General features: G+C 34.1%; 1 protein-coding gene across 1 annotated transcript; it reads right to left on the bottom strand.

The window, feature by feature from the left end:
• Window positions 1–7,281: 7,281 nt before the first annotated feature.
• On the bottom strand, window positions 7,282–12,304 carry LOC107641135 (uncharacterized). The gene is made up of 4 exons (XM_088488406.1): window positions 11,250–12,304; window positions 8,892–11,114; window positions 8,361–8,448; window positions 7,282–7,958 (listed from the first exon to the last, which is right to left on the bottom strand). The coding sequence occupies exons 1-2, from the start codon at window positions 12,237–12,239 to the stop codon at window positions 10,560–10,562; spliced, it is 1,545 nt and encodes a 514-aa protein (XP_088344532.1). The 5' UTR covers window positions 12,240–12,304; the 3' UTR covers window positions 7,282–7,958; window positions 8,361–8,448; window positions 8,892–10,559.
• Between the last annotated feature and the right edge of the window lie 1,523 nt (window positions 12,305–13,827).

The raw sequence follows: 13,827 nt of genomic DNA, 5'->3' as shown, positions 1-13,827 counted from the left end.
TAGTATTAATCCATAGAATAAACAGAGCTCCTAACCTTAACCAAGGAGGTTTAGTTACTCATGACTCAGAGAGAAAACTAGGATTCTAAAAAGTGTAAACTATGGAATGAAGTGCGTAAGAGAAAAGATCCCCGAAGGGCTAAATATTTTTCCTTTTATATCTGACCTAATTTGATTTGAAACTAAAATAAAATAATAAATTCTAAACCTAAAAGATTTTATTTGTAAATAAAAATAATCAAAACAAAATAAAATACAATAATTAAAAGTCAAATCCAACTAAAGATACTCATTTGGTGAAGATTGATCCGCATCATTGGCACTAAACGCCAGATTCGGCATTTAGTGCCCCAGGTGGTGGAAACTCCCATTTCGATTCTGACTCCCTGGTGCTAAATTGCGTTTAGCACCGCTAGTGGCAGAGAGCTTTCAATCGTTTCTGGCTTGCTGGCGCTAAACGCCAGGCTTGGCGTTTAACACCCCTGGTGGCTGAGGCTTGGCACGTATTACAAGGCTTCTGGCGCTAAACGCTCAGGTCCGCGTTTAGTGTCAGCTTGGTTGATTCCAAACTCTTCTCTTTTTTTGTACACGCACTCTACCAAACCGATCCAAACTTCACCTGAAATAATTAAAACACCAAAGCAATTCAAAGTAGCATCTAAAGAGGCTTCAAACACTAAAATCTAATTAAAACTCAATAATTTCACCTCTAAAATGAATAAAAAATAAAGAAAAGATGTTCATGCATTAAAGAACTATTTAATTTTTTAATTAATAATAATGTTTTTTAAATTTAATATTTTTAAATTAATCTAATTTTCGTTTTTTTAAAAGAGGTGAACAAATTTTAGTTGAAAAAAAAATAGTTAAAAAATATAATTTTTTAATTATTTCATATAATTTAATATATAAATATATTTATTATTTAAATATGATGTTATATTAATAAAGGATAAAGTTATCTAATATCTATTATAAAATTTTAATTCATTTGATAAACTGCTAGTTGATATAGATCGTTATAATACCATATGCTAATTATAGTGAAGCTGGGTTAGTTAGAGATTACTAACGGTTAACTTACCTTAGTTAGTTAGTTGGCTTTAGCTTAACTAGAGTTGGTTAGTCCACATGTTGTTGTATATATAGTGCAGCTATACCGAACTTTACCTTTGTGATTTTCTATTCTCTTTCAACGAGAAATCTGAATTATTTAACCACTTTCTCTGCTTCTCTTCTTTCTCGCTGTCTATCTCTAAACCTTCCACAATTCTAATTTTCACATGGTGCGGTGAGCGTGGAAGGTTCACATCAGTGAGAGGAATCGATTGAAGCTCAAGAGGAAGAATATGTTGTTGTTGAAAGCTCCTGATTCGGCCCATCCATGGCGAATGAGGAGTGAATAGAAGATCCATTCGAAGCGGCGGAGGACGAGTATTCTCCAAGCGACATTCAATATCTCACGAAACTTCTGAACAACTTTCAAGATTTGAAAGCCTACACCTGCAAAACAAGATGAACTAGAATCCACCATTCGTCACTGTAAGTTCGAATTGAAGGTGAATATCATGGTGCCTAAAATGTAGTGCCTATTTACTTAAAAGAGTTAAAAATCAATATTTAATTTAAAAGATATAAAAATAAATAGTTTTTAAAAATTCAAAACTTACTACAAAAAGAAAGTTAGGCAAAATTTAGACACCAAGTCATAGGCACCATAGAATTGGCCCGAATTGAAACTATGACACACACAATTCCTATTACATGCATCCAGAAGAGAACCCTGGGATCTCCATTGTGAATGTGACACTAAATGCATCTAACTACCATTCTTGGGCTCGTGCAATGTGATTAGCCCTTAAATAAAAGAATAAGTTGCAATTTATTGATGGCTCATTACCTAAACCTGATGAGAATGACAAGAATTTTTTGGGGTCGGAGAAGTGTAACACATACATCGTTGCTTGGATAAATTTCTCACTCAGTAGTGAAATTTTCCAAAGTGTAATCTGGAATGAGAATGCTTATGACATGTGGAATGAACTTAAACACACATACCACCATGGAGATGTCTTTAGGGTAGCTGAATTGGAAGAAAAATATATAGTGTGAATTAGGGTGACCTAAGCCTAACTGCGTATTGCACAAAATTGAGAGCCCTATGGTAGGAACTGGACTATCTGGAACCAATCCCTCAATGCTATTGTGGAGCTGAGTGTATGTGTGGATTAGGCGTGGTTAGAAAATATAGAAGAAACAAGCAAGAGAGACAATTGCACTCCCCTGATGTGAGTGAATCTCGAATTCTCATGAGCTCAGCTGATTCGATTTGAAAGTGCAAGACATCAACACCCTCCTCCAAATGATAATTTTCGAGAAATAGAAAGGTCAAACAGAGGTTGAAAAGGTAGAGGACCACCTAAAATATGCTCTTACTAAAATAAGATAGGGCATTTGGTAGATACCTGTTACAAGAAGCATGAGTTACCCCCTCACATGAGACAGCAACCATACAGAACCATGAATTGCACAATCACAGCACCTGGCAATGAAATTGGAAAAGTCAGTGACAATCAATTGGATTTGACTCAAAAGGAAGACGATGAGAATTCTCATCTCATGATATCTCAAGAACAAAGAGAAACATTAATTGCATTACTTCAACAAGGGAATAACCAAAATAACATTGCTCAGCAAAACCAGCCTATACAGAACCACACAGGTATACCAATTTATATTCTGCACATGAGTTCATATATTTCACACATCTTATTCATAAAATGTTTTTTTTTTCAAATTCATGGATAATAGATAGTGGTGCAACTGACCATGTGTCCTTTTTCCTCAAAAATTTTTTTAGCTATCACTACATTGATCCCATTCTTGTGAAATTGCTTGATGGAAGCCAAACCTTGACAAAAATAGTTGGAATAGTGGTTTGTTCAAATAACCCGTATCTCACTGAAGTGTTGTATATACCATCTTTTACCTTTAATCTACTGTCAGTATCTAAGGCTACAAAACAATTAAATTACCACTTTTTCATGACTGACATGTGCTGTGAGATACAGGACAGGAATACTTCGAAGATGATTGGGTGTGCTAAGGAATCAAATGGACTTTACACATTGAGAGTCAGCCCATTATGCTCACAAACTACCACCATATCTGCATCAATACCCTACACATCAGAGATTTTTAAAACTGCACCACAAATCTCTCTTCAATCACAAAACACAACAAAAGCTGCACAACATTCTACACACCACACCCACATGTTTTCAAAATATAGCATAGGAAATAATGCCAAATTGTGGCATCTAAGGTTGCGACATGTCCCTGAAAGTATATCTATTGTAATAAAGAAAGATTTTCCTTTCATAAAATGCATAAGTTATGTTGAACCTTGTGATCCTTGCCATTTTGGCAAACAAAAGAAATTATCTTTTACAAGAAGCATTACACAATCTTCTAAAGCTTTTGATTTGGTACATCTAGACATATGGGTTCCCTTAGCCATCCCTTCAATTGATGGACATCGATATTTTTTAACAATCGTTGATGACAAAACCAGGTTCACTTGGGTTCATTTTTTCAAATTAAAGTCTGAAGTACCAATCCTAGTTAAGAATTTTGTGACACACATAGAGACACAGTTTGAAAAAATTGTCAAGTGCTTCAGGTCTGATAATGGACCCGAATTTAATTTGATTTCATTTTTTGAAGAAAAAGGCATCATTCATCAAACATCCTATGTCGAAACACCACAACAAAATGGTGTGATAGAGAGGAAGCACCAACACCTATTGGGCATGGCTAGAGCACTTTTATTTCACTCTTCAATTCCGAAATCCTTTTGGACTTATGCTGTTAGCCATGCCGCCTTTCTCATAAATAGGTTACCAAGCATCGCTTTAAAGGACATAGCACCTTATGAACTATTTTTTTTTTGAAAAACCAGATTTACCGAGTTTGAAAGTTTTTGGTTGCTTGGCTTATGCTACCACCCTCACCGCACATAGAAAGAAGTTAGACAAACGGGCAAGGAAGTGTGTGTTCTTAGGCTATAAGTTACACACTAAAGGTTCTATCTTGTATGACATTAATTCAAGAGAACTGTTTCTATCTAGAAATGTTCAATTCTACGAGAAAGTGTTTTCTTTTGAAAAGAATTCAGATTCTACACCTCAAGGTCATGTGCATGCACATAGTCAGCATATAGATAACACAAACTTGTTTTCTCCCATATATGACGAGCATAAAAACCATTCGAATCAAATTTTTTAGCACACACAATTTCGCACTAGCCCAGGACAACAATCACAATCTGTCGAGTCAAAAAATCATATATTGACACCCCTTCATCCACCAATTGAAAACCAGGAATCGCATTCATCCCAGCATACACCATTACCACCACTGCATTCACATCACTCATCACCTCCACAAATTATTCACCCCACTGCTGTCCAAAGACCGAACAGAATTAGAAAACCACCAGTCTATTTGATGACTATCAATGTGCATTGTTACCATCATCAGGACACATTCAATCACCAGGTACCCTCTTTCCAAATATATCACTTACCAGTAACTCTCACCGAATTACAGAGCTTTTTCTTTAGCTGTGTCCACCATATCAGAACCAAAATCATACAATGAAGCAATTCAACATCTTTGTTGGAAGAATGCAATAAATGCTAAACTTCTTGCTCTTGAAAATAACAAGACATGGGTGCTTACCAAACTGCCTCCTGGAAAGAATGCAATTGGATCTAAATGGGTTTTTAAGGTGAAATTTAACGCTGATGGGACTGTTGAAAGGCATAAGGCCATGCTGGTGGCTAAAGGTTTTAATCAAAAAGAGGGATTCGATTATTTTAACACCTTCAGTCCGGTGGTTTGCATGGCAACACTATGTGTTTTACTTTCTATCGCAGTCCCCAAGTTGTGGTATCTACACCAGTTAGATGTCAATACGGCGTTTCTTCATGGGGATTTGCCGGAAGAGGTATACATGAAGGTCCTTGATGGTCTTGAAGCCCCTGCTGGATCAGTTTGCAAGCTTAACAAGTCACTTTATGTACTAAAACTAGCTAGTCGCCAGTGGAATACCAAGCTTGTCTCAGTCTTATCTGAAGCTAGATACGTACAATCCAAGTCAGACTATTCACTCTTCACTCGGCGAACTCCATCTAATTTCATAGCCATTATAGCCTATGTTGATGACTTGGTTTTGGAAGGCGACGACATTCAAAAAATTACCCGGATCAAACAGCTATTGGATACCCACTTCAGCATCAAGGACCTGGGAAAACTCAAATATTTCCTTGGCATGGAAGTTGCATACAACACTAAGGGGCTTGCTTTGTTGTAAAAGAAATACACTACAGATTTGATAGAGGAATTTGGGTTGATTGAAAGCCAAACCCGTATACACATCGATAAATTATTCCACTCATCTATCAAAGGCCTCTGGAGACCCTATAAATGATTCAAAGCTCTATCATCGCCTCATTGATAAACTACAGTATTTGACTAACAACAAGGCCAGATATTGCATTTGCCGTGGGTAAACTCAACTAGTACTTAGAGTCCCCAATGACTAAACACTATAAAGCTGCTCTGTGGATACTTCGCTACCTCAAGAAGCCCCCTGTTTCAAGTCTGTTCTTCCCTCTCAGCACTGATTTCAGCCTCACTGGGTTTGCGAATGCTGACTGGGCAACTTGTCCAGACACAAGGAGATCTGTTTCTGGCTACTGTTTCTTCCTAGGGACCACCTTAATCTCTTGGAAGAGCAGCAAGCAGCAAACTGTGTCTCGATCATCTTCAGAGGCGGAATACCGAGCATTGGCAAATGCGACGTGTGAGGGTCTGTGGCTTCTTCAGTTATTAAGAACTCTTGGCATTGATCATGCGCAGCCATTCACCCTCTATAGCAATAGCCAATCCGCACTTCACATGGCTGCTAATCCAGTTCTGCATGAGAGGACGAAGCACATAGAGGCTGACTGCCACATTGTGCGAGACATGGCCAATGAGGGGATCTTGAAGCTGCTCCCTGTCACATCCGCTAACCAAACAACAGATTTGCTCACCAAAACACTTGCTCCAGGACCTTTCTATTCATGTTATCGCAAACTAGGATTGTTAGATGTTTACACTCCTAGTTTGAGGGGGATGTTAGTTGATATATATCGTTATTATACCATATGCTAATTATAGTAAAGCTAGTTAGTTAGAGATTACTAACTGTTAACTTACCTTAGTTAGTTAGTTGGTTTTAGCTTAACTAAAGTTGGTTAGTCCACATGCTGTTGTATATATAGTGCAGCTATACCAAATTTTACCTTTGTAAATTTTCATTCTCTTTCAACAAGAAATCTGAATCATTTCACCACTTTTTCTGCTTCTCTTTCTTTTTGCTTTCGTCTCTCAACCTTTCACAGTTCCAATTTTCACATAAATATTCTAAATATTGAAATTCAATTCAATTTAATTTTAGCTGAAATTCAATTATTGATAGAATTCAATTCAATTCTATACTATTAAAATTTTTTAAAGTATTGCAAAATAAAAAAAAATTGTTGAAATGGTTAATACTCAATTCTTCTTCTCTTGAGTATTCTATGTATGTCGACTAACAATTCGTTACCAAGCACTCCTAACACCATATAGAATATGGCTGTTATTAATTAATTAAGCATTTAAATTATTTTATAATTAACAAAACAAAAAAACAATACACGTTGATTATTAAGAATTGTTTCCATTATCATGAAATAGAAAAGAAAATTGTGAACCCCTAACAAGTTTCTTCTTTCTTTCTTTCTTTCTTTTTTTTAACTCTTTTCTGAAATTGCCAATAGAAAATGGTAAGAAAATAAATAATTGACAATTAATAATTCATCATTCGACAAGAATACAAGAATTAGACAAGAGTTTATATCATATATCTCTTATTTATTTATTTCAACAATTTCTTCCTTGCACAATTGTTCGACCTTTGTATTTATTTATTTTAATTACTTTAATTGACATAACAAATAGTAATATTTTTTAAGAAATAAGAGACGTTAAAAAAAATCTATCAAATTTTGTTTTCCTATTCTAAATTCAATAGTAATGCTCAAAATGATATTGAATAATTTTAACTGAGTTATACATTGGAGTCAAAAGATAATTTGCATCCTCAACAAGATATATATATATATATATATATATATATATATATATATATATATATAAAGAAAAAAAAGCTCAAGATAACACGATCTTATCAAGTGTAAAAACGAAAATATTTAGAAAATCCGTTCTCCTTCTTTTGGAGATTTAATAATAACAATTATTCTTCTTAGGTATTCTATTCATTTTCGTCACCAAAATTGCTAAAGCCTCCTTAGACAATGAAATAGCAGAGCATGAAAAGAAGAAAGCGCCATATTCCATGAGCCCAAACTATGTGATTGAATAAATCCTCCTCCATCTGTTGCGGGTCGAAGACTCCTTCCCCTTTTGCAAACTCCGATTCATATTTTTCATAGAGAAATCTCTTATCAACATAAAACAAGATCTTTTTTAAATCATATTAAGAAATTCCTTGGTTCAGACCGAAAAAACAATGTCACTCGATCATTATCAAACTAACTGCAACCTTTTTTTTGTCTGTGAGGATCCCACTAGAGCGCCTTCTACTTCTAATAGGCCATGAACTAGATCAGAATCATTCTCAACGAGTTCATAAGAAGTGATCCCATTTTTTTCATCAAGTCCGGATAGAAACCAAAGGTCTTGAGCAATCGATCCGGCAGAACAACTCAAAAGATAAAGAAGTATCGTTAATTCCTTCGTGCTCGTTCTAAGTTTGAAGTGCCATTTGTACAAATAAGAATCCCCCTCAACAACTTGGATTTGGCCCTGAAATGCTACCTCTTGTAGCATTCAGTTGCAAAGAGCTGTTCCTCCCAAAACATGTCAATGATAGTACTTAGTAGAATAGTTCAATTGAGAGGTTCTTGAAAGAACAATGATAGTCTGTGTGTGCAATTTTGATGCATTCTGGTTAAAGCTTGAATCCAAAAACAATGTCTAAAGTGAAAAGCTATTTGAATCAGCCCTTATATATATCTTGTAATGTAACCTTCCATAGAATTATAGAAATGACATTGTTTTCAGCAATTTTTCTTAACAGAGTTTTGTTTAAGAGTAAAAGTAAGAAAAAAATAATAATCAAACATTAAATTTCTTATGCAATTATGCATTTATCAGATTAAATTGACTAGATTTTATCCTTTTGATATGGTTTCCCATACATTGCTGTTCATAACTTTTCAACATCAACAATGTATTGGTCTTACCTTAGTTATTGATACATATTCCATGATTGAGCCTTCTCATGCTTACGTTGTCTCTGGTTTGTGGCACTTGAGAACCACTGATTTGCTTCTGCAATGGTTTCGACACCAGCATTAAAATAAACCATGATTATACCCTTCACAAGATCAAATGAATATTTCCTGTACTTATTTGTGAAAAAGGAAATTTTAATCAAAGCAAGTCTAAAAATTGATTTATGCACCACAAAATAATAGTATATGAACAACCTAATTTAATAATGCTAAGATTAATTCCTCAATGTGTATAGCAACATCAAACATATTCTATCTTGTTTGAGATTGAATTAATTTATGTTTACTAATGCTGTCTGAAGAGTGATTTTTTGTGAAAGCAACTATTAGTCACTTCCATCTAAAACTGATTTTGAAGCTTAAAATCCAATGAGTATGGGTTCAACTAGAAAACAAATAAGCTAAGAAAATATTAATTTGAGTGTCTCAATTTATTAAGAAGGAGACAAATTGAAATCCAAGTATAAAGAAAATTCATACTGGAGAAGTTCAATTTTTGTCTGCCCCATGCTGCAACTTAACATGCTTCAGTGTACCTAGGAATCAATAAGGTAGATCAGTATTACTCGTGGAACAAAGATGAAAAACTTGTCAAGAATCCAAAATACTCAACCACCAATACAGGTTCAAAATCAGTTTGATAAAATAAGTTAATCAGCAACGAGGCTATATCATAGTTCAACTTTTGATCCCAAAAGAAATTGTACTAACATTCAAAGATATTCTAAAAAAATGCAACCTCAAATTGTACAACATTGTTTCACTTTTAATTCTTTATTCTAACCTCAGCCATCACAATGCAAAGAAGATTTAGAAAAACCAAAGGAATAGGTGTAAAAACAATTGTACTTGGAGTTAGAATCACCAGATCTTTTAAGACAGGTGTAGCTGATAACAAACAACAAAACTCCAAACCATGTTTTAATAATAAAAGCTTTTTCAACATGTTTAAACAATGTCAATACAATAATCCCTATATAGGATTTCAACAAGTAATGAAACAGTTCAACTACGCATTAACAGAAAATCTCTGTGAAGAGCTATTTCATATGTACATATTTTCGGTTGGTTAAGTTTCTAAGAATTACAACTGAGTAACACTAACTACGAAAATGACCAAAGGTTTTAAGATACTTCATCTTTAAACCATATTACCCAAATTCACATTGTGTGATAACATACTTTAATATACAGATTTCTTCAGCTGTCATCAGATTGTAAAAAATATCAAAACGTCAAAAACGGTTAACAAAAAAGTGGGGTCATGCATTTAGCAGATGAATTTGTTTTGAAGATAGCAGTGAAAATCATATACCTATGCCATTAATCTTAGGCTCTTGGCACTACATATCTTTTCCTAGGAAATTCAGTCAAATAAAGCACAGTTGCTCATCACACCAATCATGAGCACTAGGTTACAATCAAGAAATCTTAAGCACTAACAAATCAGTTACAACAAAGAATATCTACCAAAACAGGATGCATTATAGCCATGGCAACAAACAGAGACTCAAAAGTCATCCAATAACAAAAGTTCAAAATTCATTCATAATAATGACATAACCAAAACCGCTGCTATTGAGTTCATGATAATTCCCAAATCCTCCAATTCAATTGCCACAAAATTTACTAAGTTTTGTAATAATTTCAACAATAATAGAAAAATTATTAATTTGAGTTGATGTATCTTACCTTCTATAAACCATTCAATAAGCCTCTAGCAATCATTTCCCAAAAGAGAATAAATATGGGGGAAATGAAAAGATTGAAAGACAATAAGAGTGCAGGGAAGCTTCACAACTAACAAGGATTCCCTTTGAATGATGAAAATCACAACCGTTTCAGCTTAGGAATAAATTAACACCAATGCACATATATAATTACAAAAACAAAAATGGAAATAATGATAGATCCTTCAGGCCACATATAACAGCCATCTAGTCACCGAAAATGCCATAAAATAAGCTACGGCAAAGAAAACACTTAGGTGTGGGTAAAGCAGAATAAAGAATCACAATCATGTGAAGATCTAAAAGCATTAGTATCGAATGGAAAGTTGATCAAGAAGATGGTAACAAAACACAAGTTAAAAAGAAAGAGATACAAACAACATTTTGTGATGTCTAACAAGAAGAATCTCATCTACTTTTATCCTTGCAATAGGCCTCTAGATATCATCTCACGAAGAAGTTTCTCCGCTTTATCATTTTCACCATTTTCAAATAGAGCACGAATGATTGTTTCATAAGTCACAGCATTGGGTAAGCAACCATTGTCTTCCATTTTTGCCATGAGTGCCAATGCTTCGAGAAGCAGACCCTCTTTGCAAAGCCCATTGATCACAATGGTGTATGTCCGCACATTTGGACGATAGCCTTTAATGGAAAGATCTTGAAATACCTCTTTTGCCTTTTTAATTCTTCCACTTTTGTACAGGCCATCTATAAGTATGTTGTATGTATATATATCTGGATCAATGCCACTCTCTTTCATTTGATTGAATAACATAAGTGCCTTGTCATGTTGTTTCATATTGAACAAAGCATCCAGCAAAGAACTGTAAGTGACTATATTAGCGGGTTGACCTCGATCATGCATCTTTTCAAGAACCTCCAAGGCACAAAGGATTCTCCTTGATTTTCCCAAGCCATCAATAAGAGTACTGTAAGTTATCGTGTCAGGAACCAAGTTCTTGGAACGCATCTGTTCAAAGAGATTTAAGGCGTCATCAACCATTTTACTTTTTCACAAGCCATTAATCATGATATTGTAACTGCAAACGTTAGGAGACCCACTACTTTGGGTCAGTGTGTTGAATACATATTTTGCCTTATTTACCTCATTAACCAAACAATATCCATCCATTAAGCTGTTATAAATAACCACTTCCGGTTTCACACCTCTTTTCATCATGATGGCAAGCACATTCTTAGCATCTTTAATCCTTCCTTCCTTACATAGTCCATCAATCAAAGTACTATAGGTACGAACATTTGGAGTAATGTTTTTCAGCATCATATGATTTAGTAAATCAATGGCTTCTTTTAGTTGACTCGCAAGGCACAATCCATAAATTAGAGTGTTGTACGTGATAACATTGGGAAAAATTCCCTTAGCAAGCATTTCAGAGAATAAATGAAAAGCATCACTTAAAAGTGTAACCTTGCAGAGGCTATCAATAATTGCATTGTACATGACGACATCAGGAACAATTCCATGCCGTGGGATCTTTCTCAACACTTGAATAGCAGCTGATGTGTGTCCGATCTTACAGAGCCCATTGATCAACGTCCCATAAGTAACTTGATTAAACTGAAATCCTTGAGCCAGCATTGTGTCGTAAAGGTGCAGTGCTTTTTCAACTTTACCACAGAGACAGAGACCTTTAATGAGTGTATTCAATGTTATGGTACCAGGTTGAAAACTCATCTTGAGAATCTTGGCGAATACAGAGAAAGCGAGAGGGATCCGACCCATGCCGCAGCAACAATTGATTAAGATATTCAAAGTGACTATGCTGGGCGCAATTCCTCTGGCTTGCAATTGTTGAAAAAGGGAAATGGCGGCGTGGAAATGGTTCGTCTTGGCAAGGGATCCCAAACTCTTGTTAAATTGAAGGATGGGAGGAGTACGACGCATAGAGAGCATGCGAGTGAAGGAATCAACAGCATCGTCAACTTCACGAAGGGATGGAGGCTCAGAATGAAAGTGAAGGCTTGTCCATGAACAGGAACAGGAAGATGAAGGGAAGGAAGGAGGGAGACTGGAGAGTGGAACAAAATTGGGGATTTGACGAACAGAAACCCTAAACCTTGTTGCATACAACATCGTTGATTCCTTCCGAATTCTGAATAACAGCCACCTCCCAACTAAGAGAAATTTGCTACTGCGTTTACAATGTCTAGATTTTTATTAATTTATGAAAAATGCTAGTTGTGCTTTAAATTAGTTTTTTGTCTTAATTAACTTTTTAATTTAAATAACATTATTTAATTAAATTTTAATTAAAATATATTTTTAATTTGTATATAAATATATTAGTAACTAAAATTAATTTAAATTTTTTTCTACTCACTTCATAAAATAATTATTTTATTATTATTTTATTTTTTTTATAATTTTTTTCTCTTTTTTTCATTTTTTTTTTCTCTTCTACGTTCTTCACAAAAAAATTTATAAAAAAAGTGTTATTCTTTTGTAGGTAAATTTATTACTTCATATTTAATATTTTATTATTATTATTATACTTCTTTTTAAGTTTATAAATTCTACTCTAAATTCGAAAAGATTTTGTAATATTTATTTAATATTATTCGATTGATTGATTATTAAATATTTATTAGTTATATTTTTCTCATTTTTTTTATATTTTTACGTTTTAAAGTACAGAAATAAAAGTATATGTGAGTTACTTAATCACTTAGTTCTCTAAATATTTAGTTTGCGAATTTAAAATGGAAAATTCACAATAAAAATAATTAATGACTATGTAAAAGGAAAAAAATTATTGCGGAAATAAAAATTCACTTTTGTTTCCCATACTTGCCTCCACGTGTAGGGTTGCACATGGATCGGATAATATCCGCATATCCGCGGCAATTATTTGTATTCGATCCGAATTTTGCGGATATTATCCGATCCGCAGAGCTATCGGATCGGATCAGATCCGCACTATGGTTGGATCGGATTGCGGATTTGGTAGTGATATCCACGGATCCGATCCGCAAATCACATATAAATAGCATAGTTTAAGAAAATAAACTCTAATGTGATATGAATTTTAGTGTGTTGTTTTATGAATTTTATGATATCTTGTTTTTTATTTTTTATGTTGTATTTCGACTTAGAATAATTAAACTTAAATCTTGTGTTATTAAATTTTTTTTTTTTGTTATTCAAGAGAACTTTTATTGATAATATTTTAGAATTAAATATGCTTAAACAGGTGAAAAATGAATTTTTTTTGTAAAAATAGCCAAATGGAATTTGAAAACATTTTTTTTAATTATGCGGATATACCCGATATCCGATCCGATCCAATCCGTATACTTGCGGATCGGATCGGATCCGGCCTAAAAAATTACGGATATCATATCCGATCCGATGAGTGTAATGCGGATAGGATAGAATTTTAGGCTATATCCGATCCGATTCGATTCGATTCATGTGCAGCTCTATCCACGTGTTAGAGATTTTGATGTTGATGGTTTAAGATTAGGGAAATTATTCTAAAGGACCGTTAGGAAGATTTAATTATTAAAAAGGACCTTTAATACCAAAATTATTAAAAAGGATCAAATCTTTTTATCTTCCTAAATTACTGATTATTTATTTACATTCATATATCCATACAACACATTAATTTCTACACCCTTCGGTGAATGACCCATTTAGCTACAGCTTTGATAGAATTTTT

This window comes from Arachis ipaensis, chromosome B5, assembly GCF_059453495.1.
Source record: "Arachis ipaensis isolate K30076 ecotype BB chromosome B5, ASM5945349v1, whole genome shotgun sequence".
Classification (NCBI taxonomy): Eukaryota; Viridiplantae; Streptophyta; class Magnoliopsida; order Fabales; family Fabaceae; genus Arachis; species Arachis ipaensis.
This window is presented reverse-complemented; position numbering and strand designations above follow the sequence as displayed.

Coding starts and splice junctions, on each gene's coding strand:
- LOC107641135 (XM_088488406.1), bottom strand. CDS start 12,239: ATGTTGTATGCAACAAGGTTTAGGGTTTCTGTTCGTCAAATCCCCAAT. Junction 11,115..11,249: donor GATATTGTTTGGTTAATGAG/GTAAATAAGGCA, acceptor CTCTTTGAACAG/ATGCGTTCCAAGAACTTGGT.